Below are 23,724 nucleotides of genomic sequence, written 5' to 3' on the forward strand. Positions count from 1 at the left end.
TGTTGTTATATTGAGTTCAAATCTGTTGTAATTAAATCCTCACCAGACATAACAATTTAATCCTTTGGTGTTTAAACTGGCCATATCTTTTTATATTCAAACTGGCTAGATCTGACTTCTCACACTTAACCTACAATATCATTCCAAAAATGAACAATTACACCATCGAAATCTTGACATTACAAGATAATGTGTGATTAATTCAAAACCTTGTGAATAAACAAGCCTCACATTTGACAGTAATCTCAATGCGTAATGGTTGGGTTAAACAGCCATATATGCCATGTTCTCGTGGGCATGAACAATTCTTTTGCTAGGTTCTGATGTCGAAGGATAACCATTTATTTGCAAGCCATTAACTTTGTCCGAGAAGTAAGAGTTTTGTGAGGTTTCTCTCAATTGGTGATTGTATACGTTATTGAAAGATTCAAATTCATTCGGTTGGTATTCTGTCTGTAGATAAGCGTTATTAGTGATGTTGTTGGCTATCATGTCCAACTTGTTTTGGGACGCCATTTTGTTAATCTTTACGTTGTGTGTCGCCGATTCCGGAAACGTGCTTGCCCGTTTATTAAACCTGTCATAACTGTCAGCGTATTGGTGTATGGTAGGATAATTATGTGATGGTTCAACAGCAGAAATAAAATTGGGGTCGTTGTGGTGGTTAAGTCGCAAAGCATACTCCTCCTCTTCACTGCTAGCATTGTCATAATAATCTGCCAACTTTAACGGAAGCGATATTGGTATTGTTGTTGTCGTTGTTGTTGGTATTGGTGTCGATGTTGTCGGTTTTGAAATGGCAGTTGTTGACGGGAAGAGGTTTCTCCGAGATGAAGCAACTGGTGGGACAGACATTACTTGCTTTGCATCAGAAACAGGTTCGTTTGACCTGGAAGATGTTGCGATTTCGCATGTGTCCTTAGCTTTTTCAAATCGTTCGATGAGTGAACTTATTGATGGAGCAGTGAGAGGAATTTTCTCGTTAGGTGTTCGCTGCCTTGACGCCTTTTCATTTGGATCGATATCTCTCGTTCGGCTACTTTCATCCGGATGAATGTCCCTCGTTGGGTTACTACCATCTCGCGTCATCATTTGAGAGTAATTGTAAGCGCTTGAACTTCGATACTGGCCATTAGACGATACGGTACTCATCAGAGGTACTTTTGAATGAGTTAGTGAGCTAATCCAGTTCTTACTTTGAGTATTTTTCGAAACAGTGATGCCACTTATGTTATTAACCGTCGATAAATGATTGTTGTTTGTTGTGAAGTATTTTCGACTCTTACTTTGGAGTTCTTGAGCATAACTTCCAATACCGAATGACTGTCCACCGTTACCGACGTTCATCCGAGAGTCTTGACTCTTTTTCTGCTGCTGCTGTTGTTGTTGCTGCTGTTGCTGCTGCTGTTGTTGCTGTTGCTGCTGATGATGATGGTGGTGTTGAGAATGCAGTTGCTGGTTGCTAGCAGTTGTGTAGGGGGGCAAAGATTTACTTGGGGCAGGAGCACATTTCAACCAATTCGCGGGCACCTGGTTATCGACACCGTACAAATCTAAATGGGGATTTTCATAACTATTGATATCTTTATCGACTGATATCAAAGTTCGGTCACTGGGTCTACTGGAATTGAGTGTTTCATGAGTGTCTGCAAACTGTTTTGTAGAAGAAACGAGTTCATTCTCATTCTGGTAGTTCAGATTAATTTTCCCCTCGTTTCTAGCCTTCCTAACAGGATCTGGACAGCTTTTATGTGTTAATGAACTAGACTGATGATGGACCAGTGGTCCGTTGAGGGGTGACTTCACACAGTTTTCAATCTTAGATTCTACAGGAAACGTATGGTTGTTCGTCAGTGAGTTACCTTCATATCGTAGATTAATTTCTTTTGAGGGAACAGTTTTTGTTGAGTGATTCGAAACTGGGTGCGACTGATAAAGATGATCTTGATGTGAAGGCGGATGTTTCTGGTTTGGTAAAGCTTGCTGGGGGTTTGATTTTGATGAAATAGTTGTAAAATTTGGGTTTGTTTGAACTTGTTCCTGATTAGCTGAAGTCTGGACTGGCCCAGTCGATAATGTTTTAGAATCCCGACATTTCGTGTAAATTTTAGGGGCTCGCACAGTTTCCTCACCTGTGTGGCCTGATTGGGTAGGTGGTACGGATTTAAATGCCATCATTTTTGTTTTGTCTGCATTGAGTTTTGTGTTTGCCTGGGTGTGCTCAGTCGAGTTTGGTTTTGTTTGCTCTCGTTTCAACCACGATTTAAACAAATGCTGTGTTGACCTTTTAAGAAAAGGCTCAGTATTAGCTGACGGAACCTCTGCTGTGGACATTGGTGACATTACTTGAGAAGAATAAGCCTCTTTGAGGTTATCATTGATGACTTCTGTGGGTGCAGCATTCATATGGAGAGCATGCGATGATCCAAATGGGCTTTGATTTATATAGTTATGCACAACACCATTTGCTACAAGCTGGTTACCTCCAACCCTTGAAGGGCTACTCTCGAAACTATTAGGAAGAGGGTTCATTGGTTTTGGTTTATGAATATCGGACGTATTTGGTGGACGCGATGTTAAGGGTTTTGGTGGGGACTGAGTAGGGATTTCGTGTAAATCATCCCTACTTCTGAAAGTTTTTAGGTGTATTGCAGAAGGATTAGTATGTGTGTGTTGATGGGGGTGGCCCCGCCTGTCTGCTTTGCTTAGCTTCGGGGGTAAATTGTGAAATCTGTTGGGTGCGTTATCAGAGGAGGGGCACGCTTCTTCGACGCTGTCTTCCCAGTTCTTGGGTGGGATGGACGGCGGGTTTTCTAACTTCTCTTTCGGTTTGCGAATTCTTGGCGGCAAATCTGGACCACCGTGGAATTGCGCAGCTCTGGTCAGTCTGTTGCCGCTGATCTGCAAATAGACAGAATATAAATTACAACTACTACTACTACTACTACTACTACCACCACCACTACTGCTGCTGCCACTACTACTACTACTACTACTATGCTGCTGCCACCACTACTACTACTACTGCTGCCACTACTACTACTACTATTGCTACTGCCACTACTACCATCACCATTACTACCACTACTACTACTACTACTACTGCTGCTACTACTACTACTGCCACTACCTCCACCATTACTACCACTACTACTGCTGCTGCTTCTACTGCTACTACTTCTACTACTGCTGCTACTACTACTACTACTACTACTACTACTACTACTACAGCTGCTGCAGCCGGTGCTGAAAGATATATATTACTGTCAATTAATTTGCCCACACCCTGTAACCAGAAGGCTAACTATTTTATGAAACAAATTCATTCTTCCCATACTTCACATAGTACTAAAATTTGTTGTGTGTGTATATATATATATATACTAGCAGTATCGCCCGGCGTTGCTCAGGTTTGTAAGGGAAATAACTATAAAGCATTTTTAGAGAGTTATAGCCAAAAAATAGCAAAAAAATGGAAAAAAATGATGGTAAATTTTTTTTGAGAGTAAAAAAAGGTGGAGTTGCGTCCCCTAGACAGTTTGTGTTTCTGATTCTTGACCCCATGTCGAATTTATCGATTTTTTTTCAGAACTGGGGGAACTTTTCAAAATTTTCGCTGCGTTAGTTTTGAATTACGACATTGGGCTATGTGTGTGTCAAGTTTCATCAGAATCGGTTGAAAGCCGTGGTCAGGGTGAGGGTACAAGCAAACAGACACACAGAAACACGCACAGACAAACTGCCGTTTATATAGAGAGAGATATATATATATATATGTATGTATAGGTTCAGCAACAATTTAGATTCAAATGAATTTAGATGCACCAGAATTTTTTATGGTGTTACCCATAAAAATATGCTGGGTGATTATAATCAAAAATAAGCAACAAGAATGAATCCGGTAAATTTGATTAATATCAATTTAAAACCAGTGGCCTAGTATATAGAAAAATCTGAAGATTCAGAAAAATTATATTACATCCATATAAGAGGGATGACCTGTAAGTGGACATTCATTATGCTAGAAGTAGATACCCTCCATAGTTTTACCACAAAGAAAGGATTGTTCTCAAGAAAAGTTCCTAAGATTCATATTTACATCTTTATCTGTATATTTACCTTCCCTAAGATGTTATTAATTGATTTGAAAACTTTATATTATTAGAAAACCTATATAAAATTAGCTAAAGATTACTCGGCATCTTAAATCTGCTGTAATATTTACAGCTTTTAATAAAATGTTGTAGTATGAAACAATTGTACTAAATTACTGGATTCATTCTTGTTGCTTATTTTTGATTATATGTATGTATATATATTTAAAATAATAAGGATGAAAAATTGGATATTAATTTGATTAATATCAATTTAAAACCAGTGGCCTAGCATATAGAAAAATCTGAAGATTCAGAAAAAATATATTACATCCATATAAGAGAGATGACCTGTAAGTGGACATCCATTATGCTAGAAGTAGACCCCCCCCTCCCTATGGTCTTACCACTAAGAAAGGATTGTTCTCAGGAAAATTTATATTTCATATCTTTTCATTTGTCTTGCCCATTTACGTTCTGGCGCGTTTGCAAAATTTTCTTGCGAACAATCCTTTCTTAGTGGTAAGACCATAGGAGGTCTACTTCTAGCATAATGGATGTCCACTTAGTGGTCATCCCCTCTTATATGGATATATATATATGTAAATTAGAAAAAAAAACCCACCTTTTATCAATTCAAAATGAACAATTAAATTACACCATCTAGAAAATTACATATGACAGAAATATAAAAAATAAAAATAACAATAATAATAATAATTATTATTTTGCAATTTACTTAATCATCGGTATATTACTGTTATTTTATTTTTTATATTTCTATTATATGCAATTTTCTAGATGGTGTAATTTAATTGTTCATTTTGAATTGATAAAAGGTGTTTTTTTCTAATTTTTATATATATATATATTATATTTTGTGAAATTTGATTTAGTATTTCTAAATTGAATTTTTCCCTGTAAGTTATGAATAATATTTCCTCAAATTATATATATATATATATCATCATCATCATCATCATCGTTTAACGTCCGTTTCCGCGCTAGCACGGGTTGGATGGTTCGACCAGGGTCTGGGAAGCCAGGGGCTGCTCCAGGCTCCAGTCTGATCTGGCAGAGTTTCTACGGCTGGATGCCCTTCCTAACACCAACCACTCTGCGAGTGTAGTGGGTGCTTTTTATGTGCCACCTGCACAGTATATATATATATATATATATATATATATATAATATATATATATATATAATATATATATATACATATGTACATACATACATACATATATATATAAATGTTAGCAAGACATGTATCCTTTTCCGTTCTTTCATATGACTGTAAGAGTAGAAAGTAAGAAAGGTTTGGCTATTATTTCTAGCAAGTTAATCGGCTGCATAAAGTCATTCTCGTTGTGTTGTCCGACTTACCAGTTTAATCTTTTGATTCATGTCCTGACGAAATCTTTCCTCGGCCAATCGTTGGTGAGCAATTTTCCAGTAATGCTTGCAGTCTTGCAAGAACTGGACCCACAACGAGAAGAAGAGCTGGGTCGATTCCTGAAACAAATGGATAAAAATTAAAAAGGGAGAGTTAATAAATTATTCCAGAGAAGGAGAAGGAGACAGAGCGAGAGACAGAGAGATGAGGGAAGAGGTGTAAAAGCAGCAAGAGCTTCAATGACGACAACCACCACTTGATTATCATCAAAACAGTGGAAGCGCAATGGCCCAGTGATTAGGGCAGCGGACTCGCGGTCATAGGATCGTGGTTTCGATTCCCAGACCCGGCGTTGTGAGTGTTTATTGAGCGAAAACACCTAAAGCTCCACGAGGCTCTGGCAGTAGGGGTGGTGGTGATCCCTGCTGTACTCTTTCACCACAACTTTCTCTCACTCTTACTTCCTGTTTCTGTTGTACCTGTATTTCAAAGGGCCGGCCTTGTCACACTCTGTGTCACGCTGAATATCCCCGAGTACTACGTTAAGGGTACACGTGTCTGTGGAGTGCTCAGCCACTTGCACGTTAATTTCACGAGCAGGCTGTTCCATTGTTCGGATCAACTGGAACCCTCGTCGTCGTAACCAATGGAGTGCTTCCCTCCTAAAATCATGAAAGCAGCCGAATGCAGCACCAACTAATGGTTTCGAGTAGAATATATTTGTCGATACATGTGCATAGAATACATTCCTTACAGTCACAGACAAAAGTGTTTTCATATTTGACTTGTTACTATGGAAACAGGCATGAATGTATCTGTGGCTTACGATTAGCTAAAATTACCCCAAATTTTCAAACTTTAAAAGTTAATAACTCTTTATTTACAGATTTATTGCGAAAATGAATTTCAAAGCAGTGATTAGCATATAAAACCATGTCATTACACCGAATATGAAATTAATTCAAGCAGGAATTGGAGAAATTGAAAATTGGTAGCCAAACAGCTGCAGCACCAACAATAACCATTTTAAGAATACATACTTTGCTATTATTTTCAAAGGAGAAATAAATCTGTGTTTTCGAAGTATAGCTTTTGGTATCTTGCAGGAACTTCTTCTGCTCGTCCAAAGTCTCCAGAGCTGAAAGGAATTAAATAATAATGTAGACAGATTAAGGAAATTAGACTTTGTGTTGGAAATATCGTTATCAAATAGTCTGGCAGAATTTATGGCCCTTCCCTCTTGAGGTTCTGAGGTAAAACCCGACCGGTATGTCAATCTTGCCTTCTCTTTCCTTTTCTTTTCTTTTCTGGATCGACAAAGTAGTACTAAACAAGGGTGATGGATTGGCGGAACTGTCTTGGGTTTCTGTTCCGGTTATTTTCGTTCTCACAGCAACATCTATGATGACACCGGTGCCAAGGTGTATCAGCCTAAGTCAGCAGCTAACTTAGTGGTTCGGCAAAAGAGATCGATAGAATAAGTACTAGGCTTACAAAGAATAAGCTCTGAGCCAACCAAAGCCTTGTGAGTGGACGGAAACTGAAAGAAGCCAATCGTTTCGTTTAGACTTGTCTCCAGGTTCATAGCCACTCTGATTTTTCAATTTTTCGTTTAGTATTGTCTCCCGATTCATACAAACCCATTTACTCAGCTACGGTGCACCCGCCCTCCCACCCCCACACCCACGCATGCCGGAAGTTCCTATTCTCTTCCATTCCGGGGTTGCTTCCCATGAAGACTGCAAATGCTCTCACCATCCATACCCCTCCCTACCCCTAGTCTCGACCTATGTAAGGTAATGTTCATACAGTGCAAAATATGAAAGGCTAGTGTTATGCAGGTTGTTACTGAAGGCTACTTTACTACTTCATTTCTTGCACATGAATTCTGCCAAATGCGAGCTTTCTTTTCAGGTACACGAAGCTACTGTCCACCGTCCCAGGGTCTCTAGAGCCCATGCCTTCCACACCCTCAGGTTGGCACCCTCAACGTTGCACTCTGAAAGGTAGGTCTGGTGAGATAGTCGAGATGCTTGAACGGAGATGTGTGGATATATGTTGCATGCAAGAAATAAGGTGGAGAGGAGGATCAGCTAGGTTCCTCACAGGCAAGGAACGCAGGTACAAGATTTTCTGGCAGGGAACACTGACGGGGTTGGTGGCGTGGGTATACTTATCGCTGAGAAATGGGTAGATAGAGTAATTGAGGTAATCAGAGTAAGTGACAGAATACTTAAGATTAGATTAGTGCTTCATCATAGTTTAGCAACCATTATATCAGCCTATGCTCCTCAGTCGGGGCTACCCGATGGACAGAAAGACCGATTCTATGACACTCTACTGCAGACTACCTCATTGACGAACGACAGAGACCTTATCTTTGTGGCTGGTGACTTCAATGGTCACGTTGGACGACATGCTGGGGGCTTCCATGGCGTACATGGAGGCTATGGCTATGGCTCCCGCAACGAGGAGGGAACCAGGCTGCTGGAGTTCTGCGATGCAAATAATCTTATGATTTGCAACACTAACTTCAGGAAACCTACCAGCCACCTAGTCACTTACCAATCGGGCCAACATACCAGCCAAATTGACTACATCCTTACAAGGCAAAGGGAGAGATGGCTGCTTATAAATGCCAAAACCTTCCCAGGTGAAGAATGTACCCCACAACATAGACTGGTAGTTAGTGACTTTAGGATCAGGACTAGGAGGACAACCAGAAGACGACAAATATGGAGAAGAAGGATCTGGAAGCTTAAAGATCCTGCAAATGGACAGAGAGATTAGGGACATATTACTTGAAGCCTCTGACGAAGTAGAAGGGAATAGAGCATCACAGGGGGTAGAAGACAGCTGGACGTTTCTAAGGGACAACCTGCTGAGAGCCACTGACCAGATCTGTGGCTGGTGCAAAGTCCCCTCTCGACCTAGAATAACGTGGTGGTGGAACAATATTGTAGACAGGGCTATTAGAGAAAAGAGACAGGCTTGGAAGGTCTGGAAAAATGGGGGTAGCAGGGAATTGTATCAGACTGCCAAAAAAGAGAGCTAGGAGACAGGTTTATTTAGCCAGAGGGGAAGCAGATAAGAAAAATTTGCCAATGTTCTGCGCCGTGAGGACCAAAGACTGGAGGTGTTTCGTGTTGCAAGACAGTGTTTGAGAGAGAATCGTGATGTGGTAGGAGAGAAGTGTGTTCGCATGGAAGATGGTTCACTTGCGCTAAATGAGGATGCGAAGAGAGAGGTTTGGAGATGCCACTATGAAAGGTTGCTGAATGAAGAAAATGAATGGGATAAAGAGAGTCTGCCGAATGTTGACCCAACAGAGGGACCAGCTATCCGAGTTGATAGTTCTGTGGTAGCTAAGGCAATTAGAAGCATGAAGACAGGGAAAGCCCCAGGCCCATCAGGAATCACTGCAGAGATGCTCAAAATGTCTGGTAGTGTCGGCTATAGCCTAGTCACCCATATAGTTAATCAGGTGATACACAAAGGGGTCATACCCATGACTGGTGTAGCAGTATAATAGTCAACTGCTACAAAGGTAAAGGTGATGCCCTAGATACAAATAACTACAGAGGTATCAAGCTGTTGGACCAGGTGATGAAGGTTACGGAGAGGGTCATAGCCCAACTAATTAGAGAGAGAGTTAGTTTAGATGAGATGCAGTTTGGGTTTGTGCCAGGGAAAAGTACTACTGATGCTATATTCCTGGTAAGGCAGCTGCAGGAGAAATACCTAGCCAAAGATAAGCCCCTGTACCTGGCTTTTGTTGACATGGAGAAAGCCTTCGACAGGGTCCCCCGATCCTTATCTGGTGGGCAATGAGAAAACTAGGGATAGATGAATGGTTAGTGAGAGCTGTGCGGGCCATGTATAGGGACGCCGCTAGTAGGGTGAGGGTTGGAAATGAGTACAGTGAAGAATCCGGGTAGAGGTAGGGGTCCACCAAGGCTCAGTACTCAGCCCCCTCCTATTTATCATAGTCCTCCAGGCAATAACGGAGGAATTCAAGACAGGATGCCCTTGGAGCTCCTCTATGCTGATGACCTTGCTCTAATTGCTGAGCGCGCTATCAGAACTGGAGGAGAAGTTTCAGGTGTGGAAACAAGGATTAGAATCGAAGGGCCTCAGAGTCAATCTAGCTAAAACCAAAGTCGTAATCAGTAGGAAGGTAGACAAATCACAAAACACTTCAGGTAGATGGCCCTGCTCGATCTGTAGAAAAGTGTAGGTAGAAACTCTATAAGATGCACCAAGTGTAAGCTATGGACACATAAGAGATGCAGCAATGTCAAAGGAAGGCTAACTAGGAAGATGGTTTTTGTATGTGGCAGATGCTCAGGAACAATAAACACTGAAAATGCTCTGAGACCAACTTCCGTCACTTTCCAGGGAGAAAAACTAGAAATAGTTGATAGTTTCCGTTACCTAGGTGACCAAGTCAGCAGCGGGGGTGGGTGTGCTGAAAGTGTAACTGCTAGAGTAAGAATAGCTTGGGCAAAGTTCAGAGAGCTCTTACCTCTGCTGGTGACAAAAGGCCTCTCGCACAGAGTGAAAGGCAGACTGTATGATGCGTGTGTACGAACAGCCATGCTACATGGAAGTGAAACATGGGCCGTGACTGCTGAGGATATGCGTAAGCTCGCTAGAAATGAAGCCAGTATGCTCCGATGGATGTGTAATGCTGGTACTCACACTCGGCAGAGTGTAAGTACCTTGAGAGAAAAGCTGGACCTAAGAAGCATCAGTTGTGGTGTACAAGAGAGACGTTTGCGCTGGTATGGTCATGTGGCGAGAATGGATGAAGATAGTTGTGTGAAAAAGTGCCACACCCTAGCGGTTGAGGGAACCTGTGGAAGAGGCAGACCCAGGAAAACCTGGGACGAGGTGGTGAAGCACGACCTTCGAACTTTAGGTCTCACTGAGGAAATGACTAGAGACCGAGACCTCTGGAAGTGTGCTGTGCGCGAGAAGACCCGGCAGGACAAGTGAGTCCACAACCCGTGGCCTTCTACATGGGATGGAGCCAGCCTACGTATGCATACCTTCCCTTCTTGGGACACAAAACTCTACTTGTGAAGACGTGTTGAGGCAAGTGAGGATCAGAATCGAAATCAATCAATGGAAATTGCGGATGTGCTACCAGTGCCGGTGGCATGTCGAAACTCTCTGCTTGTGAAGACCCATTGAGGCAAGTGAGGATCATCGAAATCGATCAATGGAAATTGCAGATGTGTTACCAGTGCCGGTGGCATGTAAGAGAACTTTCCGTTTCGCGACCGTTGCCAGCACCGCCCCGTTTCGTGTCCGTTGCCAGCCTCGTCTGGCCCTCGTGCCGGTGGCACATAAAAGCACCATCCGTTCGTGGCCGTTTGCCAGCTCTGTCTGGCACCAGTGCAGGTGGCACGTAAAAAGCACCCACTACACTCACGGAGTGGTTGGCGTTAGGAAGGGCATCCAGCTGTAGAAACACTGCCAGATTTGACTGGGCCTGATGAAGCCTTCTGGCTTCACAGACCCCAGTAGAACCGTCCAACCCATGCTAGCATGGAAAACGGACGCTAAATGATGATGATGATACATGTGTGTGTGTATCTTTATGTCTGTGTTTGCCCCCTACCACTGCTTGACAGCTGGTGTTTATGTGTTTACATTCCCCGTAACTTAGCGGTCTGGTAAAAGAGGCCAATAGAATAAATACCAATCTTAAAAATATAAGTACTGGAGTCATTTTGTTCGACTAAAAATTCTTCAAGACCCCAGCATGGCCGCAGTTTAATGACTGAAACAAGTAGAAGATACAAGATAAGCCTTCACTGAGAAAGACAACCGTAACTTCAATAATCTTCCCACAGAAGCGCCTAAGATAACAACTGTTTTCCCGAAAATGAAAGTAAAATTAAGAGAACCATCCGAACGTGTCCGTTGCCAGCCTTGCCTGGCCTCTGTGCCGGTGGCACGTAAAATCACCATCCAATCGTGGCCGTTTGCCAGCCTCGTCTGGCACCCACAACACTCTTGCAGCGGTTGGCGTTAGGAAGGGCATCCAGCCGTAGAAACATTGCCAGCTCAGACTGGCCTGGTGCAGCCTTCTGGCTTCCCAGACCCCAGTTGAACCGTCCAACCCATGCTAGCATGGAAAGCAGACGCTAAATGATAATAATGACGATGATGATATTTTTTCCTTTTTTTCGAATATTCTTTGTACTTAAATTGAATATTGTTGACATCATATAATGTTTAAATTTAATATCTTTATATATAAAAGTAAGGTTGTGTGTCTGTCTACTCCGATTTAGATTCCTAACTACTCCCACATTTTGCGGTGCAGTTTAGCCAAAACCGGGTATCTTATAGTCATGATTCATATCGAGCCCTTCTGGGTATTAGTGCGCGTCTACGATGAGTCTACGATTTTAAAAATAATTTACCATAATTTTTTTCCATTTTAATGCATATTTTTTAAATATAAGGGAAGTAACTCTCTAAAAATGTCTATGATGAGTCAACGATTAAAAAAAAAATTTACCATCATATTTTTTCCATTTTTAATGCATTTTTTTGCTATTTTTTGGCTATAACTCTCTAAAAATGCTTATATAGTTATTTCCCTTACAAACCCGAGCAACGCCAGGCGATACTGCTAGTATTTTATAATAAAGGTAGTATTTTGAATAGAGAAACAATAATGGTTTAAGATTTTGCCATTTTGTCACCAATAAAATGATTGGTTTCGAACTAATAAATAAGTAAAATAAAAGTTTAATGAAAAGGATTTAATCAGTTTAGTCACTGCTGAAGACTTTGTCTTGGTGTAGTACGGTGAATGATTAAAAAAAATTGAATAGAATCTATATATTTTAACCCTTTAGTGTTTAAACTGGCCAAATCCGGCCCAATATATTCTACACTAGCAGTATCGCCCGGCGTTGCTCCGGTTTGTAAGGGAAATAACTATAAAGCATTTTCAGAGAGTTATAGCCAAAAAATGGCAAAAAAATTATGGTAAATTTTTTTTTAGTTAAAAAGGTCGAGTTGCGTCCCCTAGACAGTCTGTGATTTGTGTTTCTGATTCTCGACCCCATGTCGAATTTATCGATTTTTTTCAGAACTGGGGGAACTTTTCAAAATTTTCGCTGCGTTAGTTTTGAATTATGACATTGGGCTATGTGTGTGTCAAGTTTCATCAGAATCGGTTGAAAGCCGTGGTCAGGGTGAGGGTACAACCTAACAGACACACAGACACGCAGACAGACAAACTGCCATTTATATAGAGAGAGATATTTTATAATCAAACTGGCCCCTCAAACCTAACCTACATTGACATTCAAAAAATAAATATTCACATCATTGAAACCTCAAAGCTATGAGATAATGCATGATTAATTCAAAACAATTTGAGTGAAAAAGTATTACATTTAACAGAGTAATCTGAACACTAAAGGGTTAAACAAGCTTACCAGCCATAAGAAAACGTTCTACAGCCGCCTGGAAATTTTCCACTTGCTTAGAGCTGTTGCTTTGTAATCCAGAGTGAATCTGTGAAGAGAGAAACAAGAAGGGTTTATATTCATGAGTTCAAGGGTAATTTTGATGTTCTTTGAGACCCATCATCCCCCATGTTAAACGTTGAAATTGAAACCGTTGCTGTTCGAGTTGAAATTTTATAAACCAATTACTGGAGAGGAAGACCCATATGGGATGGATATAAGTGAATGTGTCAAGAGGGGCTAAATTGATGAAATATGTCGTAATTAGTTCAAAGGATAGTTCATGAAAGAATTCTGGAAATTAAATTGCAATGAAGAAAAGGGAAGTTTCAAGCCTTTGTCATTTATTCGAGAGAGAGAGAGAAGAAAGAAAGAAAGCGGTATTGTTTTGGTTATAGGCTTTCTCTTCCAGAGAGACAGAGACACAGACACAGAGAGGGAGAGGGAGAGAGAGAGAGACAGATAGACAGAGACAGAGAGAGAAACAGACAGAGACACAGGGAAAGAGAGAAAAAGAGAGAGAGGGAGAGGGAGAGAAGGAAAGAGAGTAAGACAGACGGACAGACAGGCAGACAGACAGACAGATAGACAGAAAGATAGATAGACAGACAGATAGATAGATAGATAGACAGACATACAGAAAGATAGACAGACAGACAGACAGATAGATAGATAGACATATAGATAGACAGACATACGAAAGATAGATAGATAGATAGACAGACGGACAGACAGACATACAGATAGATAGATAGATAGACAGACAGAGACAGAAATAGAGAGAGAGAGAGAGAGAACTAGGCATAGGTAGGAATTATTTGGTAAGGATAATGGAAGGAAATATCTTAAGAATGCAACGCTTTGCGGGAACTGGAGCTAACATGATGATAATCTTCAAGTGAGAGATGCTTTCGTTGTATGATGTCCCTTGTACACGGTGAACAGGACATTAAGAAACATGCATTCATATTGGTCAACAGATTGTTGATGGTTTATTGTCAGTCACATGAATATGCAAAGTAGATACGCTTCGGACACGTTCTAATTGCACTGTAAGCAGACTCTCTGTAAAAACACATATTGGGTACAATCTGGGTAGTTTGTAGCATATTGACGAACAACGTGGATGCAGTAACATTTTAGAAACGAATGGGACCCGTGTCTGAACGTGTCAAAGTGCTGTCATCTGCCTGTTGGCTCTCCTCCTGCAACTCAACTTGATTTCGAGCCGGGTCGTCAGCTGCTGGAGAGGACCGATCAGGTAAAGGACCTGGGTATCTTGGTGGATTCCTCCTTTTCGCCTTCGGCCCAGTGCGTCCATGTTGCCAACAGCACGCGGAGTTCTGTTCTTGATTCGACGGTCATTCGGAATGCTCACAGCAGCCATATTCCTACCGCTCTATGTCACGCTGGTGAGACCCATATTGGAGTACGGGATTCAAGCCTCTTCTCCTTATCTCTTCAAAGACATACATCATCTCGAAAGAGTCCAGAAGCTGGCTACCCGCATGGTTCTTGGTCTCAAGCATTTGTCTTATAAAGAAAGGCTGAAGACGCTCGACCTTTATTGTCTAGAAAAACGATGCCGTTGTGATCTCATTCTTGCTCACAACATCATAAGCGGAAAGTGTAACCTCTCGAAAGAGCTGTTCTTCACTCCTGCTCCAGAGCGTCGGCTGCGGGGTCATTCCGAAAAGCTCTATCTGCGATGATTTCATCTCAATCGAAGGAGAGGGGCTTTCTCCGTCCGGGTTGCGGATCCGTGGAATAAGCTGCCGGACGAGATAGTGAAGATGCCGACGACCGCTTGGTTCAAAGTCTCCCTTGACCACAAAAGGCCTGAACTCTTTACATGAACACCACCCTGCACATAACTCCATGTCCCCCTACATGGCCTTGCTTTTTGCTTTTTGAGCCAAAAAATTAACTAACTAACTAACTAAGATGCTACGTAGATGCATTGTAAGTATAAGGTAACGAGTAATTAGAATGGAGAGAAAGACACATACCTTGTTGCGCATGTTAATGAGTTCGTTTTTCCATGAATAAAGACTTTTTGTCATATCATCGAAAGATACCTGAAGGCAGAAAACACATACATACAAATATAGAAACAATAAAAACATACACACATACATGCAAATACGCACACTAAATGCACATAGTATGCACGCTACTCGAAAAAAGGCCGACAGAAATTTCTAAAAAATTCCATTATTGCCATATTGGACTGATTTCAGGGTTAGTTCAAAAAGAACCCTCCTTTCGTCAGTGATGCCCATTCAAGACACGTGCGATTTTTAGCATATTTGGCATTAGAAATTTTTTCGTTTGCCCTATAGATAGATAGTGCCACATAAAAAGCACTGGTCCTGGGGCCACATAAAAAGCACTGGTCCTGGGGCTACATAAAAAGTCACTGTTGTTGGTGCCACGTAAACGTATCCAGTACTCTGTAAAGTGGTTGGCGTTAGGAAGGGCATCTCGCTGTAGAAGCCAAGCCAAAACAGACTAAGGACCCTGGTGTGGTCCCTGGCCTTACCAGCTTTTGTCAAGCCGTCCACCACCGTCATCATCATCATCATCATCATCATTACCATCTTCATTGAATGTCCAGCATGGAAAACGGACGTTAAATGATGATGATGATGATGATGATAATGAACAGAATGGATATGAGGGTAGGAACTTACCTGAGATGCCTGCCGAAGCATAGCTGGGTTGGGAAATGGAAATGCTTTCATTGAATAGAAATCAGGTGTGTTTTCGTACGTCTGGCAGTAGACCATTATTATGTGTTCTAATAAATTTCTTTTGTTAAACTGCAGAAAAAGAAAAAAACAGACCAAAATAAGTAGTATTTAGTTTTATTAGTATAAAGAGTATGGTTGTTTTCCAAACAATTCATTTAAATATTATATTTAAATCAACAACTTGTGGCTGTGTGGTAAGTAGCTTGCTAACCAACCACATGGTTCCAGGTTCAGTCCCACTGCGTGGCATCTTGGGAAAGTGTCTTCTGCTATAGCCCCGGGCCGACCAATGCCTTGTGAGTGGATTTGGTAGACGGAAACTGAAAGAAGCCTGTCGTATATATGTATATATATATATGTATGTGTGTGTGTGTGTGTGTGTCTGTGTTTGTCCCCCTAGCATTGCTTGACAACCGATGCTGGTGTGTTTACGTCCCCGTAACTTAGCGGTTCGGCAAAAGAGACCGAAAGAATAAGTACTGGGCTTACAAAGAATAAGTCCCGGGGTCGATTTGCTCGACTAAAGGCGGTGCTCCAGCATGGCCGCAGTCAAATGACTGAAACAAGTAAAAGAGTAAAGAGTATATCATAATATATATTTTATAAATTGAGTATTGGGGGTCTGTGGTGGTTGATTTTTATACTTAGTTGTAACTCAGGGTAAATATACTAATTTCTTTTTTTGGTATGTATGTAGTATATAAATATTATTTAAATATCATAGAAATAATTAGAGATCTTAATAATATTTAAATCCGGCTATAACTTGGATAAGTTTCCAATGAGAAATTCCTCATTTTTGATCCAATTGTCTTTAAAAGCGAAAGTGGGAACTTTTTTTATGGTGTTGTTACATAAATTTGTTGCTTTTCTTTTGTTTGTTTACTCTTTTACTTGATTCAGTCATTTGACTGCGGCCATGCTGGAGCACCGCCTTTAGTCGAGCGAATCGACCCCCGGGACTTATTCTTTGTAAGCCCAGTACTTATTCTATCGGTCTCTTTTGCTGAACCGCTAAGTGACGGGGACGTATACACACCAGCATCGGTTGTCAAGCAATGCTAGGGGAACAAACACACATACACACATATATATATATATATATATATACATATATATATATATATATATATACGACAGGCTTCTTTCAGTTTCCATCTACCAAATCCACTCACAAGGCATTGGTCGGCCCGGGGCTATAGCAGAAGACACTTGCCCAAGATGCCACGCAGTGGGACTGAACCCGGAACCATGTGGTTGGTTAGCAAGCTACTTACCACACAGCCACTCCTGCGCCTATGTATATATATACACACATATATTCCACAGGCTTCTTTCAGTTTCCGTCTACCAAATCCACTCACAAGGCACTGGTTGGCCCGGGGCTATAGCAGAAGACACTTGCCCAAGATGCCACGCAGTGGGACTGAACCCGGAACCATGTGGTTGGTTAGCAAGCTACTTACCACACAGCCACTCCTGCGCCTATGTTTGTTTGTTTTTTTTGTTGATTTTGTTTTGTTTCTTTTTTTCTTACTTGGTATTCTATCATCATTGAAAAGGGGTAGAAATTTATCCAAATTTCAAAAACGATAAACAGAACGATAAAAGAAAACAATTAAGCAAAATTAAAGAAATAAAGAAATATTTTTCGCGTTAATTCAAATAACATCAGAAAGGATTAAGATGTGTGGGGAAAAAAAAATACGAATGAATTTATCTGACAACCCAACATCAGTCAATTAAAAGATGTGTACGCCAAATTCACACAGATGGGAGACGATGCACGTTTTATTTGCATAAAGATGGAATCACAATTTAATCACAAAGAAAAAAAAAACGGAGTGGCTGTGTGGTAAGTAGCTTGCTTACCAACCACATGGTTCCGGGTTCAGTCCCACTGCGTGGCACCTTGGGCAAGTGTCTTCTACTATAGCCCCGGGCCGACCAATGCCTTGTGCGTAGATTTGGTAGACGGAAACTGAAAGAAGCTCATCGTATATATGTATATATATATATGTGCGTGTGTGTTTGTGTGTCTGTGTTTGTCCCCCTAGCATTGCTTGACAACCGATGCGGGTGTGTTTATGTCCCCGTCACTTAGCGGTTCGGCAAAAGAGACCGATAGAATAAGTACTGGGCTTACAAAGAATAAGTCCCGGGGTCGAGTTGCTCGATCAAAGGTGGTGCTGCAGCATGGCCGCGGTCAAATGACTGAAAACAAGTAAAAAAAAAAAAAAAGATTAAACAGCAGACGGAGATGTGGGGGCAAGACACTCCAGAACAAATGGCCATCGTACATAGGCAACTCGCTGGGCCTCTGTAAAATAATCTTACTCGGACCAAAGTCTTGTTGAAGAGGTTTCCAGATGCGGATTTAATGGCTTCATGAGACACGAAAGGAATTAGAAAGTCTAACCGATCCCCTTATAAGAAATACATACGCTAGTTTGGTTACTCGTGAAATGATGAGGTTTGATTGATCGCCGACATAAATATCTTCACCTCTCGCCTGGCCCCCGTACCGGTGACACGTAAAAGCACCATCCGTTCATGGCCGTTTGCCAGCTCTGTCTGACACCTGTGCAGGTGGCACGTAAAAAGCACCCACTACACTCACGGAGTGGTTGGCGTTAGGAAGGGCATCCAGCTGTAGAAACATTGCCAGATAAGACTGGAGCCTGGTGCAGCCTCCTGGCTTCCCAGACCCCAGTTGAACCGTCCAACCCATGCTAGCATGGAAAACGGACGCTAAATGATGATGATGATGATGATGATGATATTGAATTCTTGCTTCGTAAAGTTTTGCTGTAGAATTTTGCTTCCGTCATGGAAGTGTCATACGTCGCTAAAATATTTGGCGAGGTGTCAGCTGGAATATATTTGGCGAAGAAAGTTTGGTGGTTCGTGTAAGTACGAATTTGCATAAGTTATCCAATAAGTATTTAGAATAAACTTCTTATGGAAACACGTGTAGGGATACCCTGAAATTTCAATTCATTTTATTCTTATTTACTCTGTGTGTGTGTGTATGTGTGTGTGTCTGTGTGTGTGTGTGTGTGTGTTTCCCCCCACACCACCGCTTGATAACCGGTGTTGATGGCGGCGAGCTGGCAGAAACGTTAGTGCGCCGGGCGAAATGCGTAGCCGTTTTTCGTCTGTCGTTATGTTCCGAGTTCAAATTCCGCCGAGGTCGACTTTGCCTTTCATCTTCTCGAGGTTGATTAAATAAGTACCAGTTACGCACTGGGGTCGATATAATCGACTTAATCCGTTTGTCAGTCCTTGTTTGTCCCCTCTATGTTTAGCCCCTTGTGGGTAGTAAAGAAATAGGTGTAGATTTGTTTACATGCTCGTAACTTAGTGGTTCGGTAAATGGCCCCGATAAAAAAAATGTACCTGGCTACTAATTAATAAGAACAAGAAGGGATTTCTTCAGCTAAACACTTTAAGACGGTTACTCCAGCATGGCCGCAGTCCAATGACTGAAACAAGTAAATAAGTAAATGACAAAAGATAAATGATAAAAGATGAAAGGTCTTTTATTTCTGACTTACTTTTGCGAAAATGTCTTTGAGATTTGGAAGAATGTCTAACAGGAAGCCGTTTGCTTGACCGAGACAAGAACCTCGGTTGAGATAGTTTCCAACGCTTACAATGGCACTCAGAAGATTCTTCAATGGTAAACTGAAACAGACAATGGGAATAGACGAATGGTTAATACAAATGCAAGAATAAACAGCTCCAAGAATTTCAGTAACATTTCTAAAATAAACAAGAATTTTGAAAGATCTACTGAAATCACTCAAACGCATTTTATTTACTGGTAGGTTTTTTGTTGGGGTTTGGGTTGTCTTCTGCTATAGCCTCGGGCCGACCAAAGTCTTGTGAGTGGATTTGGTAGATGAAAACTGAAAGAAGCCTGTCGTATATATGTATATATCTGTGTGTGTGTCTGTGTTTGTCCTCCCAACATCGCTTGACAACTGATGTTGATGTGTTTACATCCCCGTAACTTAGCGGTTCCGCAAAAGAGTCCGATAGAATAAGTACTCGGCTTACAAAGAATATGTCCTGGGGTTGATTTGCTTGACTAAAGGCGGTGCTCCAGCATGGCCGCAGTCAAATGACTAAAACAAGTAAAAGAATAAACGAGTAATTGAAACTGATTAAATATTTTGTTGTCCCTGTACATACATACTCCTAGCTAGACTTATCCTATGAAAGTTTAGTGTTTTCGACCACGGACACAATGCGTTGATTGGTGGAGCATGCGAATTGTTGGTCCCTTGGTCCGTTCGTGGGTACCGAACTCTGTGAGACATACTAATTGTAAGTCCACTGGATATTACTGTCCCGAGACTGAGGACTCATAGGTCCGGTTACCTGATTTCAAAGATGCATAAGTAAACAAGATCACAACATACCCGCTAAACGAGGCACCCGTCCGTCGCAGGGGACAACCATTTAGAGCTGAGTGGAACGGGACTGTAGCAATGTGAAACGAAATGTTTTGCTCACGAACAGGCGCAGGAGTGGCTGTGTGGTAAGTAGCTTGCTAACCAACCACATGGTTCCGGGTTCAGTCCCACTGCACGGCATCTTGGGCAAGTGTCTTCTGCTATAGCCCCGGGTCGACCAATGCCTTGTGAATGAATTTGGTAGACGGAAACTGAAAGAAGCCTGTCGTATATATGTATATATTTGTGTGTGTGTGTGTGTTTGTGTGTCTGTGTTTGTCCCCCTAGCATTGCTTGACAACCGATGCTGGTGTGTTTACGTCCCCGTCACTTAGCGGTTCGGCAAAAGAGGCCGATAGAATAAGTACTGGGCTTACAAAGAATAAGTCCCGGGGTCGATTTGCTCGACTAAAGGCGGTGCTCCAGCATGGCCGCAGTCAAATGACTGAAACAAGTAGAAGAAAAAAAAAGAAAGAAAAAGAACACGACTTTGTGGGTCGAAACCACGATTCTGCAACCGTGAACGCGACGCTCTAACCACTAGACCGCGCGCAGTCACCAAGCAAATACCCTCTCTTTAGAAATGAGACAGTTCTTATAGTTTCTCAATCGTTTTCTTTAAATATAGACCAAAAACGGTTTAGAAGAAATGTTATTTAGTCTCATACCTGTTGTATAATTCATCACATGCTGCGTGGACGGCTCGCAGGCGTTGGTCTGGAAAAGAAAGGATCAATCGTAAAATAGTCGAATGTGATTGATATAATAATTTGTTTTTAATTGAGGAACACGAACAACACCTTTGAGGACAAGCGATGAATCAATATAATCGACCCTGGGATATGACTGGTAGTATATTTTAGCGACGTCGAAAGGATAAATAGCAATGATGATCAGGGTGGGATTTGAACCTGAAGAGACGGAGTGACATGAGTATTTTTGCTCTAAGTACTGATGATTTCGCAAACTCGCCGCCTTATTGTTGACAAACCCATGCATGGTAACACACACACACACACACACAAACACATATATACCCACACAAATGTATATTGACATGCATGCAGACACATATACATACACATACATACATACATACACACAAAAATACCCTGTTGTTGATGTTGAAATTCCAGTGAAGGAACCTTGGATCTAGGTTAGAAACCGGTTCTTTCTCAATTGGCAAGAAATCTTGAAATAAACTGAATAATGACATACATACATACATACATACATACATACATACATACATACATACATACATATATACATAGATATACATACATACACACACATACATACATACATACATAAATACATACATACATCATCATCATCGTTTAACGTCCGTTTTCCGAGCTAGCACGGGTTGGACGGTTCGACCGGGGGTCTGGTAATCCAGGACGCTGCACCAGGCTCCAGTCTGATCTGGCAGTGTTTCTACAGCTGGATGCCCTTCCTAACGCCAACCATTCCGCGAGTGTAGTGGGTGCTTTTTATGTGCCACCTGCACAGGTGCCAAGGGGGTCTAGCATCGGCCACGATCGGTTGGTGCTTTTAACGTGCCACCGGCACGGAAGCCAGCCAAGGCGGCGCTGGCATCGGCCACGTTCAGATGGTGCTTTTTATGTTCCACTGGCACAGAAGCCATACATACATACATACATACATACATAAATACATAGATATACATACATACATAAATACATAGATATACATACATATATACATACATACATAAATACATACATACATAAATACATAGATATACATACATACATACATACATACATACATACATATATACATACATACATAGATATACATACATACATACGTACATACACACTTACAAACATATACAGATGCATGAACGGTGGAGATCCTATAAGAAAACAATAATTGTAAATAACTATAACAACAATAACAACAACAACAACAGTAACAGTGAGTCGTGAAGGCCACATACGAACCTGTTTCAAACATTTCTGCCAGTAGTCTTAGCTTGAAGCGAAGAAAGTCTAACCGTTCCCGTAACAATTCCATACTTGAAAGTTCCGACATGAGGTAATCCGAGCAGTTGATTGGTGCTGAAATAAATAGCATTGTTTTAAAGTTATCTCTGTGGATATTCTGTAGAATTTAGAGCCTGCACAGAAAGTTACGATGGTTCGTATGCGAATATCTCTCAATGTAAACAATGCGATCGAAGATAGAAAAATTAGATAATGAGTGTATATGAATATTTCACGAGTATACATGTATGTATATGTGTGTGTGTGTGTGTGTGTGTGTGTGTGTGTTTATGTGTGTGTGTGTGTTTGTTTGTATTTATGCATAAGTATATATATATATATATGTGACCTCGTGAGTACCACCGGTGATTTTTTTTCCCTCTGTCTTCCCTTCTCGGGATCTTTCCTTCTCCTATGTTTCCAACAAAGAGCTCCACTCGAAACGTTAAACCCTCCTTCTTTCCTTCTTTCCTGAGCGTCCAATAATACTATATTTGTTCCACGTCCTCGCGTTGTTGTGTTTTTTTGTTTTCTTGTTTGGATTAACTTTATATATATATATATATATATATATATATATATATATTATGCTCTCATTGCTTTCTGTCGAAGAGCGTAGGCTCGAAACATCAAAAAAAACTTTTCTACGCTTTCCGAATCTGAAACTAATACACCTGCTTTGTCTCACCTATGTTCGTCTTTTGTTTTCTATAAATTTGAACTATATAAATATATGTGGGACAGGTTTCTTTCAGTTTCCATCTATCAAATCCAATCACAATTCGGCTTGGAGCTAGAGTAGAAGACTCTAATCAAGGTGCCATGTAGTGGGACTGAACCCGGAACCATGTGGTTTGGAAGTAAACTTCTTACCACACAGTCATGTTATATGTTTACATGTAAGACAAGTGTCAACACATCACATATAACAATGAAACAGTATAGTGAATATTGGTTAGAGAAAAGAAACCGGTATGTAAAGATACTTACAATTGGATATTTGCCTGTCTCTTCTGTTGATTTGTTCAGGGTCTCTTCCAGTTGACATCAGGTGAAAAAGCTCAGCTAAACTGCAAAATAAGATTACAACTATTTTAATTTAATCAGTGTAAGGATTCTACGCGGACGTTATACCTGCCAAAAATGGTAGCAAATTTAATGAAGGAGCCAGTCCTGATTTGATTAGACTTGGAGCTCCGAAATACTCGCAGGGCACAATATGTGTACAAATGGTCCTAATACCATGAAACGTGATTCTTAGGTATGCTTAGGTATCGATTAATTAATTATGAGATAATCAACTTGCGTAAATAACTAATTTAATAAGACTTTAAGCTCCAGTAATGAATCACATTGAATATTACTCTTTAGACACAAGTGATATTTAAATGAAAACTTAAGAAAAAGAAAACGGGTATGGAAAGACAAATTAAGAAGTTTTAATTAGACACTTAATTAGAAATTAAGTAGACTTTCTGCTCCAGCGTCAATTACTTCGCAGAAATGTTCA

The 23,724-nt window shown here is 41.0% G+C and overlaps 1 protein-coding gene across 1 annotated transcript in view; it reads right to left on the minus strand.

Moving 5' to 3' along the window:
* LOC115221800 overlaps positions 1–23,724 on the minus strand; it is a 45,759-nt gene that overhangs the window by 565 nt on the left and 21,470 nt on the right. Inside the window, exons 9-18 of the mRNA XM_036510936.1 lie at positions 23,205–23,284; positions 22,173–22,289; positions 20,868–20,916; positions 19,297–19,426; positions 15,680–15,808; positions 14,996–15,064; positions 12,957–13,035; positions 6,531–6,628; positions 5,481–5,609; positions 1–2,901 (exon numbers count right to left, since the gene is read on the minus strand). The exon at positions 1–2,901 is cut by the window's left edge and continues 565 nt beyond it. Of these exons, the coding sequence (XP_036366829.1) occupies positions 265–2,901; positions 5,481–5,609; positions 6,531–6,628; positions 12,957–13,035; positions 14,996–15,064; positions 15,680–15,808; positions 19,297–19,426; positions 20,868–20,916; positions 22,173–22,289; positions 23,205–23,284 (3,517 nt within the window). The 3' untranslated portion in view covers positions 1–264. The remainder of the gene's footprint in view (positions 2,902–5,480; positions 5,610–6,530; positions 6,629–12,956; positions 13,036–14,995; positions 15,065–15,679; positions 15,809–19,296; positions 19,427–20,867; positions 20,917–22,172; positions 22,290–23,204; positions 23,285–23,724) is intronic.

Source organism: Octopus sinensis, linkage group LG18 (genome assembly GCF_006345805.1).
Source record: "Octopus sinensis linkage group LG18, ASM634580v1, whole genome shotgun sequence".
In the NCBI taxonomy this organism is placed as follows: domain Eukaryota; kingdom Metazoa; phylum Mollusca; class Cephalopoda; order Octopoda; family Octopodidae; genus Octopus; species Octopus sinensis.